General features: G+C 43.1%; 1 protein-coding gene across 3 annotated transcripts in view; it reads left to right on the top strand.

Moving 5' to 3' along the window:
* The window catches only part of LOC137431020 (SID1 transmembrane family member 2), a 69,566-nt gene that overhangs the window by 16,192 nt on the left and 34,527 nt on the right, over positions 1 to 18,847 (top strand). For 2 of the 3 annotated variants that reach the window (XM_078781324.1, XM_068121877.2), the window contains 4 exons: positions 1,317 to 1,413; positions 3,104 to 3,172; positions 3,493 to 3,586; positions 12,565 to 12,611. In XM_078781324.1, coding sequence (XP_078637450.1) covers positions 1,317 to 1,413; positions 3,104 to 3,172; positions 3,493 to 3,586; positions 12,565 to 12,611 — 307 coding nt within the window. Of the gene's footprint in view, positions 1 to 1,316; positions 1,414 to 3,103; positions 3,173 to 3,492; positions 3,587 to 12,564; positions 12,612 to 18,531; positions 18,544 to 18,847 lie in introns of all 3 variants that reach the window. The other variant, XM_078781323.1, reaches the window with a different exon arrangement.

Below are 18,847 nucleotides of genomic sequence, written 5' to 3' on the forward strand. Positions count from 1 at the left end.
TTTGGAGGCCATCTTGGAAATGTGGTTTTCCCAGGAAAGATCATGGCAGATAGAGAGACCCAAAAGCTTGAGTGACAGAACTTCTTCAAGAGGATTGTTGAGAAACTAGATGGGAGGGTTGTCCAGATGGTCTTTATGGCGAGACAGAGACAGAGTGAGAGTGTGAGATTTGTCAGGATTGAAGGACATGTTCCACTTGTTTGACCAGTTTATGATTTTATCCAGGTCTGCAGAGAGTGAAGAAGCTGCTGCCTGCCCATCTGAGGGTTGACATATGGAGCGGCAGAGAGTGGAGTCATCTGCTAAGCGATAGAAAGGATTTTCCAGAGAGTCGGAGAGATCATTAAGTAAGACCAGAAAAAGCACAGGCCCCAGAACACTGCCTTGAGGAACTCCAGCCTGGACAGGAAGGGGAGATGAGTGAATTCTATTCAGGGCCACACACTAACTGCGACCAGAGAAGAAGTCAGCAAGCCAAGCGTGTAGGTTTCCATGGATACCAAAAGAGGAGAGTTTGGTGAGCAGAGCGGGGTGCCAGACCATATCAATGGCACAAGATATGTCAAGGGAGACGGGTCTGATTTCCTGTCTGGTGTTGAGGAACTCCATCCATTGTTGAGACAGCAGAAGCAGCATGTCCAGAGTAGAGTGACCTGGTCTGAATCAAAATTGATTATCTGAGATCAAGCCATTGGAGAAGAGGAAGGATTTAATATCAAAAGTGATGATGGATTCCATGACTTTGCTGATGGTTTGGAGCAGGCTGAGTGGTCTGTAGTTGCAAGGATCTGTTTTTGCACCTTTTTTGTGTAAAGCGGTGATGTTGGCTGATTTCCAAGCTGATGGCAGCGACCTTGAGTAAAAGAGAGGGTGAAGAGAACAGAGAGAGGGTGAGATCGAGCGGAAGAGCAGGATTTCAGGACCCGCGGGCAGATGCTGTCTGGTCCAGTTGCACAATCAGAGTCGAGGTTTGATAAAAACTTCTCCACCTTGTCAGGAAAGGACACAGTGCCCAGGAGCAGCTGGGTTCCACTGGGTAAGGTGTGTACAGAGAGAGATGGGTTTGGGACACAAGATTTTGAGGCAAACACAGAGTTGAGGCATTCGGCTTTTTCCCTGTGCACTGTGCAGTGTCAGTTGTGTAGTATGGATCAGCTCGACCACGGCAGGGCCCTCACACACGAGCAAGCTTTTTCTAGCTAGCTCCGCCGTCCAGCTGGATAAATCCACAGCTGTATCGTGCTGATCACGAGCTTGTTATCGCCACACCTTTGTCATTGATACCTGGCTGATGTCATTGTGTGTTTTGTGAGCAGAAAACTCAGCAGAACTCGATGTTTCATCTGGTGTTTGTGGTCAAGACGGACGATTTCGCCTGCAAAGGGATTGTTCCTCTTACTCCCATCAACTTAAGTATGGCCCAGGGTGGGAGGGGTTGGGGGTGGGAGGGGTTGGGGGTGGGCTTGGGGGGAGCAGTAGGGGGAGGGGAGACGTGAGTCCGGAGTGCTGTCCGATTGATTTACTATGGAATGTTTTGAGTGTTGGGAGATTATTACATGCGATTCATAGGTCCTAATTTTTTGTATAGCCCCAGCCACGATCTGACAAAGACCGTTTAAAGGTTGAATGCTTGTTCAGAGCATTCGATGAAATTTCACCCGACTTCATGCCAGAAAGCCATGCCTGATGGCTTCGGGTGCCAAGAACTTGAAGGTACGCTCAGTTTCTGATGCACTGACACCGACGTCCTCCTGTCTATTCAGCCCAAGTTACTGTCAGAGGAAATGATTGAAACCCCATGCTTTGGAAACACAATGATGTGTTTCATTGATCTCCTCGGATCTCCTCGGGTCCCGTTGATCTCCTCGGGATACTTTTCATCCAACTTGCATGAAATCCATATTGAACATGATTGTCAGTAACTGTCTCATGGTGTTTTGAAAAACAATAAAAATGTAGCTTTTTTACTCTTCCATGGTAAAAAATTTAACCATGGTAAAATTTAATTTTTTTAACCCTAACATTACCTTGATCGCTTATCATATATGCTGTTTCGGAGCAGCATGTTGGATGTATGAATTGCATCACAGTGAATGATTAGTTAGTGTTCTGCATGATCAATTGCTTTGTTTTATTTATTTGTGAAACCAATCAAAACTTTAATTTCATTTTAAAAATCAATTGCTTTGTTTTATTTATTTGTGAAACCAATCAAAACTTTAATTTCTTTATACATGATTGAGTCTGATGGAAGAGCGAGGTGACACAAATGGACACATCAAGGAAGGGAATGAGCGAACAGGAAAATAGGAAGGGAGGAAGCATAGTAATGTCCAAGTCAGATGGATTGGTTAGGTATGGTTAATCGGGGAGGATATGAGATAGTGGTGAACTGCTTGCTTGCTTTTGTGGTGAGCTTGTATTTTGGAAGTTTAAACGAGAAGTTTATTATTAAAGGTGTTTGTTCATTCTGGAAGAGCTTGGGAGGGTCTGCGAGCTGAGAGTACGGAGGGAGCGCGACCAAAGGAGAGGCAGTAAAAAGCAGAGGCCACTGACCCATAGACACTATTGTTGTCCTCTGGTTCTTCTTCTTGTTGTTGTTGTTCTTCTTCACCAGCCACAATTATGCCCACTTTCTTGTAGAGTTGGCCGGGTAAGGCTTAGTCCCAGTCTTTCACGAACTGCTGTCCAGGACTGTCGTTCGACTAGAATTTTGAATTGTGCCATGGTGCCGGCAATAGCTCGCCTACTTTTTGCGACGGACATTGTGGGATCTTGAGCATCCACTAACTAATGCTGGCAGATAGCAAGAGGCTACAGTTGTTATATTGATTCATAACTGTTTGTTAATATTTATTCTCCCTGCTCAATGTTTTTTAAATTACTTTGTTTTTAATAAAAGTGAAAAGTAAAAATGAATAAAGCAAAACTACATAAATTGTGAATTTCTTTATTCTTTCATCTTTCTGTCACAACTGTTTATTATGGTGGTCTTCCTGCTGTCCATACAATTGCTACACAGGCCTATCTTTGGTAAATAAATAATCGTAGTGAAAACATGTGCACCCCGTTGGTTGCTGAATGGTGTCGTCTTTCTCTCCAGGTGAGGTTGTTGTGGACTATGACGAGCGTGTAAAAGAGCTGGAGGTTGTCATCACAAAAACGATCTCGCGTGAGTTCTCAGGACGACAGCAAGGGTGTTGATTGAATGGGATATGAAATTTAAGATGGATGTTAAAATGGTCGATTGTGTAATACATATTTGTGAAAAACGTTTAAATATATACATATATGCACACACGCACACACACACACACACACACACACACACACACACACACACACACATATATATATATATATATATATATATATATATATATATATATATATATATATATATTAATATGTATATGTATGTATATATATATTTGTATATATTTCATTTTGACATCTTTCTCCTCCTCCTCCTCCAACCCTATTTCCATTCAGGAAAGGTGTATATGTACGCCTTCGTGTTCTGCTGCACCCTCTTCCTGCCCTTCTACCTCGTTGCCTTTGTATGGATGTGTGTCCGACAGTGGAGGTCAGACACAATTCTTCATTGTACCTCCTCCATCACAAACTCATCCTCACACTGTTCTATTCACTTCTTAACCCAGTTGTCACTTAAAATCACTGTTTTTCATACTTTGGTGAAGTCTTTTAAAGGTTTCTTTTTTTAATCACCTCCTGGCATTTAACCTTTCAAAAACGGAACTTGAGAACAGAACATGACTTACTTTTATTTTTGCCCCTGGACACAACTGCCATTCTGTGGCATCTGCTGGAGGTAGAAAAAAAAGTAAATGAGATGATTGATATGGGGCCGAGCTCCATGTGTGCACATGGAAGAGGGATTATATATATATATATATATATATATATATATATATATATATATATATATATATGTATATATATATATATATATATATATATATATATATATATATATATATATATATATAATCAACGAACATAACAGCGTGACGAGCGCTGTCCCGATCTCCTGTGGACCGAAGTCCTAGACCAAAGCGTCACCTCCGACCCAAAGGGTCTTCTGGAGGCTTCAGCCCGGCCACTCTGTCAACAGACAGAGATTTATTCATTGGTCCCCATTGGCTAAACATCAAGCAGAGCCGCCAATCCAGATTTCGGGCTTATTGACTGTTTTAGGGCCCCAGTCAAGGCCTGCCTTTTTTACAATGAAAAAAGGTAAAAAGTCAAACATTCGAACAGCCTCGGACGTGCACCTTGACCCCTTGGCCAAGGCACAACGTCAACAAGGCTGTCCCCATAACAATACACATGCGCCTCAACCCCGAGGGGGAAGCACATGGCCATTCAAACACATGCATCATGCCCCCGAAGGGCCACAATGCATGGTCATACAGTTGGGACCACTCCTCTCAATAGGAGTAAGACCCCTTAATCCACCAGCAGGGCATTACTCCTGCCAGGTCCGATTTGCATGCAGGTCTACCGACCCTCGTCAGGACGGCATACTGCAAAAAATCTAACCAATGAGGACCAAAATCGTCTATTAAGATGATCAAGGCACCTCCTAGCTTTAATGGTGAGCACCAGCCACGAATTATGTCTCACACGGTAAATACCGCATAACCCGCAAGGAACCAACAGCCTGTCTGCCACACAGACCATCGTTCCCACCAGTGCAAACCAAAACCAGGGGGTGCGGTGCGATCGGCGGGGATAATAATCAACGAACATAACAGCGTGACGAGCGCTGTCCCGATCTCCTGTGGACCGAAGTCCTAGACCAAAGCGTCACCTCCGACCCAAAGGGTCTTCTGGAGGCTTCAGCCCGGCCACTCTGTCAACAGACAGAGATTTATTCAGAGCAGAGCCTTGATCATCTTAATAGACGATTTTGGTCCTCATTGGTTAGATTTTTTGCAGTATGCCGTCCTGACGAGGGTCAATAAGCCCGAAATCTGGATTGGCGGCTCTGCTTGATGTTTAGCCAATGGGGACCAATGAATATATATATATATATATATATGTATATATATATATATATATACATATATATATATATATATATATACATACAGACTTGGCATTTAATATGGAATATTTTTTTTTTCTTGACTTGGGTTTACTTTATTAACTCAGTATATCAATCTGGTGAGTGTCTTTTACACTTTGGTGATTTATTTGTTAAAAGAACCATGTCACTGATTGTCTGTCGCAGCAAGAAGTCAACAACAGGATTATATCACAGGTGGCGTGGCAAAATGTACGGACAGGTGCATTTGATGATTGGCTTCACAGTCGGGTATACAAGGGTTGTTGCGTTCTGTATTAGTGGAAAACAACTGCTGCACTTCTCCAAAAGTTATTGCCGCTTCCTCTGGAGATGGTCCGTCAACTCGACAATGCTGTTTGTCATGGAGTGGTGGCTTTACAAAATTACGGCATGAAACAGCGTGCTATTGCTCGGCAGTATGGCATCACTCAAGGTCAGGTGTCAAAGATCCTGAAAGGAAATGCTCAGAGGGGTGTCCCTACTCCAATACCGAGGCCAGGACGTCCCCGCAGAACCACAAGGAGGGATAATCTCCAGCTGCATGGGTTAGTCCGCAATGGCCGTACCAAGTCAGCTAATCAGCTTAGGGCTGAGTGGCAGCAACTGACAAATGTGCTTGTATCCAGAAGGCTAGTCAACCAACGACTGGTTCAAGCAGGCTATTGTGCCAGGCGTCCGCTGAGAAAGCCATGCCTGACCAGACAACACCACCAGCGCCGATTGCAGTGGGCCAGAGAGCACCGTCAATGGCAGCCAGGACACTGGAATCACGTGATCTTCAGTGAGGAGTCTAGATTTCTGGTCTATCGTCAAGATGGCCGCGTCCGAGTGCACAGACAAGTGCATGAAGCCTACAACAAAGATTGTATAGTGCCAAGAGTCCAAGCTGGAGGTGGTGGGGTGACCGTTTGGGCTTCTTTTCATGCAGGTGGCAAAACTGACCTGGTAGTTCTGAATGGAAACCTGAACCAGTTCAAGTACAGGGCCATTCTGGAAGAAACATTGCTTCCATTTGCTCGTGCAGCCTTTCGAGGAAACTTTGTCTTCCAAGATGACAATGCACGGCCTCATCATGCTCGCATGATCCAACACTTTCTTGCTGACCGTGGTGTAGAGCATATGGAATGGCCTGCCATGTCCCCGGATATTAATCCGATAGAGAACTTGTGGGCAGAATTAACGCGTCAAATCGACCACTTGGACCAGCAGCCGACCTCTGTGCGTGATTTGCAGCAGGCTATTGTCACTGCATGGCAAGCGATTCCTGTCCAAACCTTGGCAAATCTCGTGAACAGCATGCCTCAACGTGTACGTGCTCTCCTGAATGCTCGTGGGGGTTACACGAAGTACTGAACTGTAATTTTACTGTCCGTAATCCCAGTCGTAATTTAACTTTTGTTTTTGTTAAAAAAAAATTTGGCTAATGTGCAAAATAAAGAGATACATCTGGAAAACGTACAGAAGTTTAACACAGTACTGTCCATGAATTGAGTTCAATATCAGTTTGCATCACTTTCAAGGATCAATTTATTTGTTTCGAAATGTCAAATGTGGTTTTTGTTTCTTTTATAGGTCACATTAACAAAATCTAGAATAATTTCAACATAATTCCAATGAACTTTTGGTTCTAAGACATCTTGAAAAGTAAGTTCACCCCCACAAAAAAAATATTCCATATTAAATGCCAAGTCTGTATATATATATATATATATATATATATATATATATATATATATATATATATATATGTATGTATGTATGTATGTATGTATGTATGTATGTATGTATGTATGTATGTATGTATGTATGTATGTATGTATGTATGTATATATATATATATATATTGTTACGGACGCGGTTTAGATGTTATTATGGGCCGAGCGGATGGTCCACCGCGACCGTTACAGGATCCCCGATTGGCCCGACACCCCCAACGTTGACCAGATCGCACCACAGATATCCAATCGGGAAACCTCTAAAGCGACCGAAAGAGAAGGAAGAGAGAAGAAGACAGAGTACGGAGGAATAACAGGATTTATTATACACACAAGCAAAAAGAAGGAGCGATCAAAGTTATTTACAAGCAATGGATGGAAGAAGCAGTCACACAGTGAATCGTTAGCTTATACTAGTCAATTTACTTAACCCCAGGACAACGATTAGGACAGACGACGTTCACACTTACACGGGGGATATTGCAGGCAGGTATGGCTTGAGGATGGATGGTTGTTTTGGGAGGCAATGGAGGGTCCAGCGTGGATTGCTGCCTGGCGCGTCCTTTTCGTGGCCTGCGGCCCCTTAGCTGCCCCCTTAGCTGCAGCGCAGCTGGTCGCACGATGGCTCGCACACACCTGCTCGTTCAGGCGTCTTCCTTCTCCCCAGCAACAACGAGCGACAGCAAGCAAGAGGACGGAGTCAGAGCAAGAGGACGGGGTCAGAGCTGGAGCGTGGAGTGCGTCCCGCGGCGGCTTATATTGGTCTCCTCACCGAACCTTCGCGCACTTTCTCGGGGGTTCCCGCTCTGCCCTCTCTTAGCCAAACCCCTTGTTCTGGGTTGGATGAGCGGGGCCGACTTACTCCTCCCCCCTATGACGAGGGGGGCGACCCATCTTCTCTAGCCACTCCCCTTGTTCGTAATGGCCGCAAATGGCGAAAACCGGTCAGCAGCTGCAGGTAATGCGCCGTCACGTTGCACAGCAGTTCAGTACTGCAATAAACGGTTGCTGTGAAAGCTCAAGTGGGGGAATCCCTGGCACTTAAGCTGCCATGGATCATCGGAGGGGCCTACGCTTTATTTCGTTTGATGCAATGCAGAGTCAATCTAGTGGGAACACATATTTAGCCTACATAGAATAAGGAAATAAACTATTTAAAAAGATATATCGTGGCCTGTGTGTAAGTTTCATGGAATTAACTAGGAGGACGGCTGCGACCATTATTTACATTACGAGGGTGTTACACACAACAAAACCATACTTTTCACATTCGTTACACTTTCTCCAAAATTGTCACACTTCTCAAAACCGTTACACTTCTCAAATTCGTTACAATATATATATATATATATATATATATATATATATATATATATATATATATATATATATATATATATATATATAGTGAAACCTTGACTTACGAGTTTAATTCGTTCTGTGACCGAGCTCGTAACTCAATTTGCTCGTTTCTCAAATTAAATTTCCCCATTAAAATGCATTGAAATGCTATTAATCCGTTCCAGCCCCCCAAAAACCACACCAATTTTTTTTTAAATATACAGTATATATAAAAATATCTCGCGCTTTATATTTCACCTGTATGCAGCATACAAGTTGGCAGGATGGCCTGGACTGGAGGTACGCACACTTGACTCTAAACTGTCCAGCCTGGGTTTGAATCCCGACCCAGCTATAACCTGTCATGTCGGTGTTTCACAGGCAGGGTGATTCATCAATGTGTGTACCGCTAAACTGGGCGCCCCGTTTGCGTCCCATTAGTTGTTGGATGTTAAGGATCTCACCGTGTCTTCCACAAAGAGAAGGCGAGCTATCGCCGGCACTCTGAACAAGTTGTGGCCTGGCATGCTCTTTTCCTCTGCCGTTATATACGTCCTCCTCGGCATCTTTTTCCAGAAGAGCCCTGTCTCGTCACAGTTGAAGATTTGCTGGGGGATGTATCGTTCGGCTTCTATCAGTTCGGCAAAAGTTATAATAAAATCTTCAGCTGCCTTCACATCCGAGCTTGCTGCCTCACCATGCCTGACGACGGAGTGAATGCCGGTCCTCTTCTTAAAATTATCAAACCATCCCCGACTGGCTTTGAATGACTCTTCCGATGCCTCGTCCGTTGATGTTCCCGCCGTCTGCTGCACCAAATCCCCGTAAATGTCTCGGGCCTTCTCACAGATGATGCTCTCAGTCACGGTATCTCCTGCGAGCTGCTTCTCCGTCAACCACACAAACAACAACTTCTCCATCTCTTCATGGACAGAGGTCCGGAGCTTTGAAATAATCGTAACGCCCTTGGCTGGCGTTATAGCCTTTATCGACTCCTTCTGCTTCAAAATCGTACATATCGTAGAAGTACTACGATCGTACTGCCTCGCCAAGTCGACAACACGCACACCTCGCTCATGTTTTTCGACGATTGCGTGTTTTATATCCAAGCACATCATCCTCTTCTTCTTCTCAGTACGGCCCTTGGCACTCAATTTCTTAGGACCCATGGTTAAAACTAAGAAATTTTCCAAAATAACCAAAATGCGAAAACAAAGCAGCAGCTATATACGGCAGAGATGCTTGCACGGCAAGATAACCACGTGACCGGAACCCACCTGGTGGCGGGTGGCGTAAGCTCGTAACTCAGATCTCGGCTCGCATCTCAAAGCAAAAAACCGCCCGAGCGACGGCTCGTATCTTGGAAAACTCGTAAGTTGGTGCACTCGTAAGTCAAGGTTTCACTGTATGTATATATATCCTTTTTGAAGCAATGTTTTACGGCCGGATGCCCTTCCTGACGCCAACCCTTTTTGCCGCCTTTAACGACAAACAGGGAATTACCAGTGAACTGGTACTCAATTAGCCGACCTCGGAAGGATGACAGGCTGAGTCAACCCCCCTGGCGTTAATTCAGCGATCGACCGGGATTCGAACCCAGGATCCTAGGATCCTAATCCGGCACCCTAGCCGCTAGCCCAACACCAGGGATAGACGATTTTGGTAGAATTTTGGTAGATTTTGGTAGTTTTTGGTTTTGGATTTTGGTATATATATATATATATATATATATATATATATATATATATATATATATATATATATATATATATATATATATATATATATATATATATATATATATATATATTCTATAGATATATAGATATAGATATAGATATAGATATAGATATAGATATATATAGATATATATATATATAGTTTATGTATTAACTTATCTATATTTAAATATATACAGTCACGTGAAAAAGTAAGTAAACTCCATGTAAAGTTTTGACTTTTTCAACATACAGCTATTTGATCTTCATTTCAACAACATTGATAGATAAAGGTCATATAATATAACAAATATCATGAAACATTTACATTTTGTCGTCCATTGTATAATTTAAATAAACATAAATGCAAATTTCGCATGTGCAAAAAGTAAGTACACCCCTACATTTATCACTACTTCAAATACCTAAAATTAGAATCAGGTGCACCAGCTCAGGTGCAAATTATTAGAACATCGTTAGAGAGGATCTTGGAGGAACCTGTCTTATTTAAACCTCAGACATGTAGTTTGGTTTGCTCTTTGTTGTTGAAGTGTGCGGCGTCACCATGACTAGATCAAAAGAGCTCTCTGGGGCCTTCAGAAAGAAGGTAATAGATGCCTACGAGTCTGGGAAGGGATTTAAAAAGATCTTCAAACAATTTGAAATCAATCATTCGACCGACTGTCCGGAAGATCATCTACAAGTGGAGAAGATTCCAAACAACTGCCAACTTGTTCAGGCCAGGCCGCCCCAGCAAGTTCAGCCCGAGAGCAGACCGCAAGATGCTGAAAGAAGTCTCTAAGAACCCCAGAATGTCATCACAGGACCTACAGGTAGCTCTTGCCACTGTTGATGTCAAAGTGCACGAGTCTACCATGAGAAAGAGGCTGCACAAATTTGATCTACATGGGAGGTGTGCCAGGAGGAAACCTTTGCTGTCCAGAAAGAACATCAGGGCAAGACTAAAGTTTGCCAATGAACATCTAGGCAAAGACCAGCACTTCTGGAACAATGTGCTCTGGACAGATGAGTCAAAGGTAGAGCTATTTGGCCACAGTACCAGAAGACATGTTTGGCGAAAACCAAAGACAGCATTTGACCACAATAACCTGATACCAACTGTAATGCATGGTGGTGGAAATATTATGGTTTGGGGCAGCTTTGCTGCATCAGGGCCTGGGCAGCTCACCATCATAGAATCCACTATGAATTCTTCATTGTACTAGAGGGTGCTTGAGGATAATGTGAGGCCATCTGTCGGAAAGTTGAAGCTCAACCAAAGGTGGACCTTGCTACATGACAATGACCCTAAACATACCAGTAAATCCACCAAGGAATGGCTGAAAAGAAAGAAATGGAGGTTTCTGGAATGGCCAAGTCGAAGCCCGGATCTAAATCCCATCGAGATGTTGTGGGGGGATTTGAAACGAGCTGTGCATGCAAGAAACCCCTCAAACATCGCACAGCTGAAAGAATTCTGCATGGAGGAGTGGGCAAACATTTCTCCCAGTCGATGTGAGAGACTGGTGGACAGTTATAAGAAACGCCTACTTGAGGTTGTTTCTGCCAAAGGGGGCAATACCACCTATTAGAGCCAAGGGTGTACTTTCTTTTTCCACATGCGAAATTTGCATTTATGTTTATTTAAATTGTACAATGGACTACAAAATGTAAATGTTTCATGATATTTGTTACATTATATCACCTTTATCTATCAATATTGTTGAAATGAAGATCAAATAGCTGTATGTTGAAATATGTTGAAAAAGTCAAAACTTTACATGGGGTGTACTTACTTTTTCACGTGACTGTATATATATATATATATTTAGTCACTTCTGAGGCTCCCATTAAAACAGAAACCTTGACACCGACACGACATGCGGAAATACTGCTAGAACCTCTTCAAATTGAGTTCAGATCCTGTACTGAGTGGCGGTATTTGCTGCTCTGCCCACTTCTTTGGCTGTGATAGATCCACCAACATCACCTTTTAATATTTTGTCTCTGCCTGTATTGTTAGAGTGTGACGTAGTCCTCCAGTTTAGAATATTTGTCGTCTTGCTCTCTTTTATTGTCCCAAAATGCTGGTCATGTCGAGTGTGCTGTCACTTCGATAAAGTACAATCCCTGCTATAAGTCAGATTATAGTGGGCACCAAAGTATAGGTGGTCTTGGCTACAGGTGGGGACGGGGGTGTTTTCCCACCTTAAGAGTCAATATGATGTGACCAAGAAAGAATGTGGGGGTCTCGGAGAAAACATTTGTTAAAGACGAAGAACGAGTGATTTACGATGATAGTAGAGTGACAGAGGTAGGTTTGGGCAAGTTGGCAATGAGGTCGACGTCAGGGCCACACTTTGTTTGTTTTCATAAACACAAGTTCCTTTATTAAAAATCAGATTTCAATTGGAAATGTTTACTTCATAAATTTCTTTTAAGCAAGGATATAAAATAATAAAATCTAATACTTGGGAAAACATACAAGATGAAAAGTTAGTCCGCCATGTTGTATTGTTTACATCTCATGTGGTAGTCGGGACTGATGACGGGTGTCCATGTTGCGAAGTTGTTATGCATACATTTGCTGAACATGAGGTGGAAACTCCACGAACAAACCGCAACGGAGCTCAGCCAAAATGTTTCTGATTGTACTGAAACTTCTCCTTTTTCCTCCATTTTTGCTCATGTTTTACAGGACACGTCCGCAGAGACAACCTGATGTATGCAACGTGAAAGAACAAAGTATGTCTTTCCTTTATTTTATTTTTTACTGATTTCCCTTCCCTCATCTGCACAGTCCTTCCTCTTTTCTCTTTTCAAAAAGGCCTATCTTATGTTATTTCATGCCTGGTGAATCCACTCATTTAATTACATTTATTCTTCCACCATTTGGACATAAGCTTGTGATTATTTGGCAAATTTGTAAAAGTATTTTGTGTTTCAGGAAGCTGGAAATGTCTTGTGGTGCATTTTGAAAAGAGTAGGTCATTGTATGCCTGTGTCCTAATGACATATATCTTTTTTTAATGTGGCATTGTACTTAAAAACTTAAACTAATTGTTAACCATTTGTTTATTCAGATGTATAGTGAAAGTCTTTTGATCGACTTCTTCGTAGTGGTATATCAATGTAGACTGCTTAAAGGTGAGTGTGCGTACCTCTAGGGCCTAGGCCATCCTGCCTCCCCTTATAGGCGTATAGTGATAGTTCAGTTACAGTCCCTGTATGTACAGAGTTGCGGAAAATTTTGGTCATGTGGGCAGTGTACGCCATTTTTCTTTTTTTTTTTCTTGTTCTTTTTTTGTATACAAGATCGAGGTTCGTGTAAGAGCTAACATTAATCACAAAAAAACGGACACATAAAACATATAATAAAGGGAGGGGGAGACAAGATGTGGAGAGAGAGGGAAGCACATAAGTACAACAGTAAGGAACAGGGACATCGGGAGATCTGTGGGAGGGAGAGGGCTTGGGGGAAGGAGACGTGGGAAGTGGGTGTGGTGGGGGAGGAATTCACCGCAAATGCACAAATTCTATTCACCGCAAATCAGTCGGTTCCATTCTGTGATAAAGTAATGGATATGACATGATCAAATGGTGTTTCGGAATAATCTCTCTATATTATAAAAGAAAGTTTTTGTTTGTTTGTCTGCGCAAGCTAATCTGCTGAACGGTGAAATATAGGAGGAAACCTCCAATACAAAAAATGTCGGGACGGGCCCCGGGAAGGTTTTAGGCTAGGTGGCGAGGCCGGTCGAGGCCGCTTCGGCCGGGCCGGGCCCATTTCGCAATTAAAAGCTGAGCTGAATTATAGTAGTCGATCTTCTACGGCCGCGAGTAAAAGCTGAATTATAGTAGTAAATTCATTCAAAAAGAACCAAAAATGTCGGGACAGGCTCCAGGAAGGTTATAGGCTAGGTGGTGAGGCCGGTCGAGGCCCACCTCGGCAGAGCTGGGCCCATTTCACAATTAAAAGCTGAGCTGAATTATCGTAGTCAATCGTCTACGGCCGTGAGTAAAAGCTGAATTATAGTAGTAAAGTCATTCAAAAATAACCCAGGCAACGCCGGGTGCTTTCAGCTAGTGAATAATAAAATTTTAAAAATCATCTAACCGTCATCTTGGATTCAGGGAAAATTTGATATAGTGCAAGAATTGCAGTGCACACTGGGCAGGCATAACTTGGAAACGATAGATAGACATGGATACTGTCATGGCGGTACTTCACAGGCAGGGTGATTCATCAGTTGCGTGTACTGTCCTTCAAATGGACGTTAAGCCGGATGTCCCGTCTGCTGTAATTCGTTGGTGTATGTTAAAGATCCGACGGTGTCCTACGCCAAGAGAGGCGAGTTATCACCGGCATCCTGAACAAATTACAAATTCCCTGCCCTAACTAATTGCTGGGAAGGCAATGGAAAAGCACCTAGTATCACTCTCACCAAGCAACCTCGGACATGCCTTCAAGCAGAACACTCAATCAATCTTCTCAAGCTCTTTCTAATTTTTTCATTCACAATTGTTATATTTTCTGTTTCTCTACTCTTTAGAATGTGTGTGCATCTGGGGTGGATGATGTGCCTCCATTCCTCTCTTTCACTTTGCTTCTTCCACTTCTTTCAAATGCCTCCATTCTGTCATTATCTGTGTGTTTCTTCTACTCACTCGCTCTGTATAACTCAAATTAGGCACTCATCAGTGTTGTGAACCTTTACCAGTGCATTACATTTCATTTTGCGATATCCGGATCCGTATTCGGATCTTCACCAAAATCTAATCACTTCGGCCTTGTCACACACCCAACCTGTCCACCAAATTTCGTCCGAATCCATCCACAAGTTTTTGAGATATCTTGTTCACAAACAGACAAACAAACAGGGGTGAAAATATAACCTCCATCCACCTTCACTGGCAGAGGGAATAAAAGGTGTGACTTTAAAAGGTTTATGACCCCTCCATAGTAACTTTTAAGCATATCATTTTCTACATATTTGATAGGGCAGCCATTTTTTTCCAGTGCCATCCGTACATATGGAGCACTACCATGCTCCATAATTAATGCTATTGAGGTGTGACTCCACAGCATAGATATAGTTTTTATTAGTCCCCTACCGGTGTACACCGGAGGGGACTATAGGTTCGCACGCCGTCCCTCCGTCTGTCAGTCCGTCAGTCTGTCCGTCACGCAAAGAACAGTTTTCCGGACTTTTTTTCTAAACGCTTAATGCTAATGATTTCAAAACTTGGCACATGGTTTCCTCATGATAAGTTACAGGTCAAGTTCGAACTTCACGACGTTTTGATCATTTTTGACAAAGTTATGGCACTTTGAAATTTGGGAATTCTGATAATTCTGATGATCCTTAAGTCAGTGCCATTTTAAGTTTTAATTTCCTTTAAAAACGATTTTCTCTGCAATAATAGGACCGATTGAGATCAAATTTTCACCGTAGGGGGGACTCGGTCTGTATAATATTTTAATGGTAATTATGACGTCACAGGTCACGTGGTTCGGCCGCCATATTGTTTTTCGTGAAAACACGAAACCCCCTTTTTCTCTGCAACGGCTAAACAGATCGAGGCCAAACTTTGCAGGCAAAATTGCATACCCATGACGAACAAAAACGTCAGCGAGCATGACGCCATGCGTCACATGGTTTCAGAGTTATGACGTTTTTAAGCATGAACCTTTAAAACCGAGGTCCTCCCTCATTTTTGATCCAATCGAGGGGAAACCACAGATCTGTTCAGCATGTCAGTCTACTAAAATGTCCTTTTGGAATTTGCGATAGGGCACGTGGTTTGGCAGATATCGTTAATTAAACGAAAATATATTTTTTTCAATGGATATCTCTTGTTTATTCGAGAGTTCTCTTCGCGTCGCATCACGCACCCTCAGCCTCGTCTCGCGAACGTCAACAGCGCGACACAGCGCGCGCTTTCCGGAGGGGCGGAGCCAAGCCGAGCAACACATATATACACATCGATCATTGATCGTGAACCGGAAAATATAATAAATTACTGATATTTAGCGACTCGAAAGGTTCTTTATCAACAACTTGTTTTGTCATGCTTCTGCTGATCTGTCTGCGAGGTGTATAAATCGAAGTCACGAGTGCGAATCACAGGTGAGCCCGTCCTGAGGTAATTAGCGATTGGGAACGATTCAGAACCTGTGGGTAAATATCCCTTGGTAATTTCCCCAACAGTTTTCCGGCCGACAGACTGCCGGTAGGGTACATGTATTGCAGCGCAATACTTAGAATGCTTGTTTCTCAAATATTCCACATTCTGAATACATTTGTTTTGGACAATAATTTGAACAGAGAGCTTTTTGCCTTTCCTAAATGTGATCGACAAGGTTTACTGTTTATGGCAGGGATTAAACCAACACAAAGTGGCTCAACTAGTTGGCAGGCTGTGCCACCTCGCTCAGCAGAACCCTACAATGGAAATAGTCGCGCCAGTTCTGGTATAATTGGGGGTGGGGGAGTTACTAGGTTTATGCAGCTCATCAGGGATAGAGAATGGGGTGTATGGGATTGACAAAAAGTGGTTTATAATCATAATTAGAAGGTGGGGGAGGGTGGGATTACATGGGCTCGTTTGTACGACAGACCTGTTGGCTTCCTAATATCTGCAATCGATGACTCATGAGTATCAAAACGAGGATTTCCCCACTAAAGCCAGACCGTATAGATTCAAAGTGTGTGTGGTTCCTTTTCACAAAGTTATATGACAACGATCTTCCCCCTTTATACATACATGACTGAGACCCGACCCCTACCTCCTTTTACCATCCATGTTGCACAGCTCGCTTTCCTTTACAGGAGTCTTTCCTGACCCCACAATGTGTCTCACACGTTGGGGAGATACTTGCTCACTCCATTTTTGTTTGTCAGTTGCTCTAAGATGTGTGAGTCACACAGCTTTTTTTTTCTTTTTTTTTCTTTTTTCTTTGTATACAAGATCGAGGCTCGTGTAAGAGCTAACATCAATCGCAAAAAAAAGCAAACGGACAAACAAAACGTACAATAAAGGGAGTGGGAGACAAGATGGGGAGAGAGAGGGAAGCACACAAGTACAACAGCAGAGTACAGGGACAACGGAAGATCTGTGGGAGGGAGAGGGCTTGGGGGGAGGAGGCATGGGAAGGCGGTGGGGTGGGAAAGTATAAAACACATGGACACTGCTGGAAGTTCCAGGAAAGAAGTCGGTATTTCAAAAAAAAGTGGATCTGGGGGTGAATTAACTGGGGTAGAAAATATCAAGGTTTTGGATGGCGGAAGATAAGAGATGGTGGTGAACAGCTGTTTTTTTAAAGACATGGGAGGGAGGAGTGGGATTGAAGAGAGTGAGGGAGTTTGTTCCAGAGGTGGGCGTAAAGAGGAATGAAGGAGTGAAGGTGAGCAGAGAGTCTTGATTTTGGCAATTAAGCTCCTGAACATTTATCTATCTATAATTCCAGTAATCTCTGTTTGTACGTTTGTACGTTTGTACGTTTGTACGTTTGTTTGTCTGTGACCGCTGTTTCTCGACAACCACGGGTCCGATATACTTTTAACTTGCCAGGTATATTGCTGGGGACCCGAGGATGTGCCTTTTCAAGGTTTCATATTAATCGGACAATTACTTACCGAGCTATGTCCAAAAAACGATTCAACCAATCAGAGAGCAGCGAACTATCGCGTGTGCCGAACGTGGCGGACACACTCTGCCTCGGATGGCACATTTGAGAGCGTATTCATTTATTTCACGTTTGCAAACTATGTTGGCGTTAAACTATGTTTTAAAACTAATAAAAACGAATTTGCGATTCATTCGCTTTCCTGCGCGTTTGTGCACGCGATGGCGATTTCTTTACCAAACTCCGGAAGCCGTTCGCTTTGGACCAAACCATTTCATGTAAATAGAGGGGGGGGATATAATTTTAGATATAGATATAGTACGGGCAATGCCCTAGTCTATCTATAATTCCAGTAATCTCTGTGTGTTTGTTTGTTTGTACGTTTGTACGTTTGTTTGTCTGTGACCGCTGTTTCTCGACAACCACGGGTCCGATATACTTGCAACTTGCCAGGTATATTGCTGGGGACCCGAGGATGTGCCTTTTCAAGGTTTGAAATTAATCGGACAAGTACTTACCGAGCTATGGCGATTTAGCCGTTCGCCGTTCGCTTTGGCGTTGCGAATGGACCAAACCATTCATGTAAATAGAGGGGGGGGGGGGTTCTGTGGTCGTTACTGCCACGTGGTTTCAAAGTTTTTTTTTGTTGTTGTTGTTTGCACGCATGTTTTTTTGCACCCACGTACGGGCACGCCCTAGGATGTTTACACACACACACCCCTACACAAATTTTTTTTTTTTTTTTTTTTGGCAAGGAACGGGCACCCACGTACGGGCACGTCCTAGCTTATATATAGTACGGGCATGCCCTAGTAAATATAATCCACTTTTAAATGATCTTTTCATGATGGGTTATTGCTTTCTTTTGTTTTTAATTGTTGCAAGGTCATTGGGATTTCCCAGTAGCTCTTGGGTGAGCTATTATTGCTATTTTTATATTGCCAAGGCATCCTAGAGGGTGCAAGAAGCTCTGTGCAAGTTTCTAATGACGGGTCTGCTCCTTTTTCTTGCATATCCGGTGCTGGATTATCTTAGGACCCATCTTGGGTAAGCATCTCATCAAACTCCCTGTGTGCTGGGCCTTGTAAAAGTGTTTGCATTAGCCCCTGCCTGCTTCTTGATGCCGGTCGGTGACTAGTTGCTTTCATTTTCCGGCCATGTGAGCAGCTGAGAATTCAACTAGGCCACGCAAGAGGAAACAGGTTCCTAAGCAAAAGTGGTTCAAAGTTTGGGTTCCCATTTAGAATCTCATTCATCGGCTCGTATTGAGCAGACATCAGTATCGGCCTGAAACACTTTGGTGAAACTTCCAGCAACGCCAAAGGTGTTACCGACCTTGAAAGATTGACCC

The sequence above is a fragment of the Myxine glutinosa genome, chromosome 7 (genome assembly GCF_964187855.1).
Source record: "Myxine glutinosa chromosome 7, kmMyxGlut1.1, whole genome shotgun sequence".
In the NCBI taxonomy this organism is placed as follows: Eukaryota; Metazoa; Chordata; class Myxini; order Myxiniformes; family Myxinidae; genus Myxine; species Myxine glutinosa.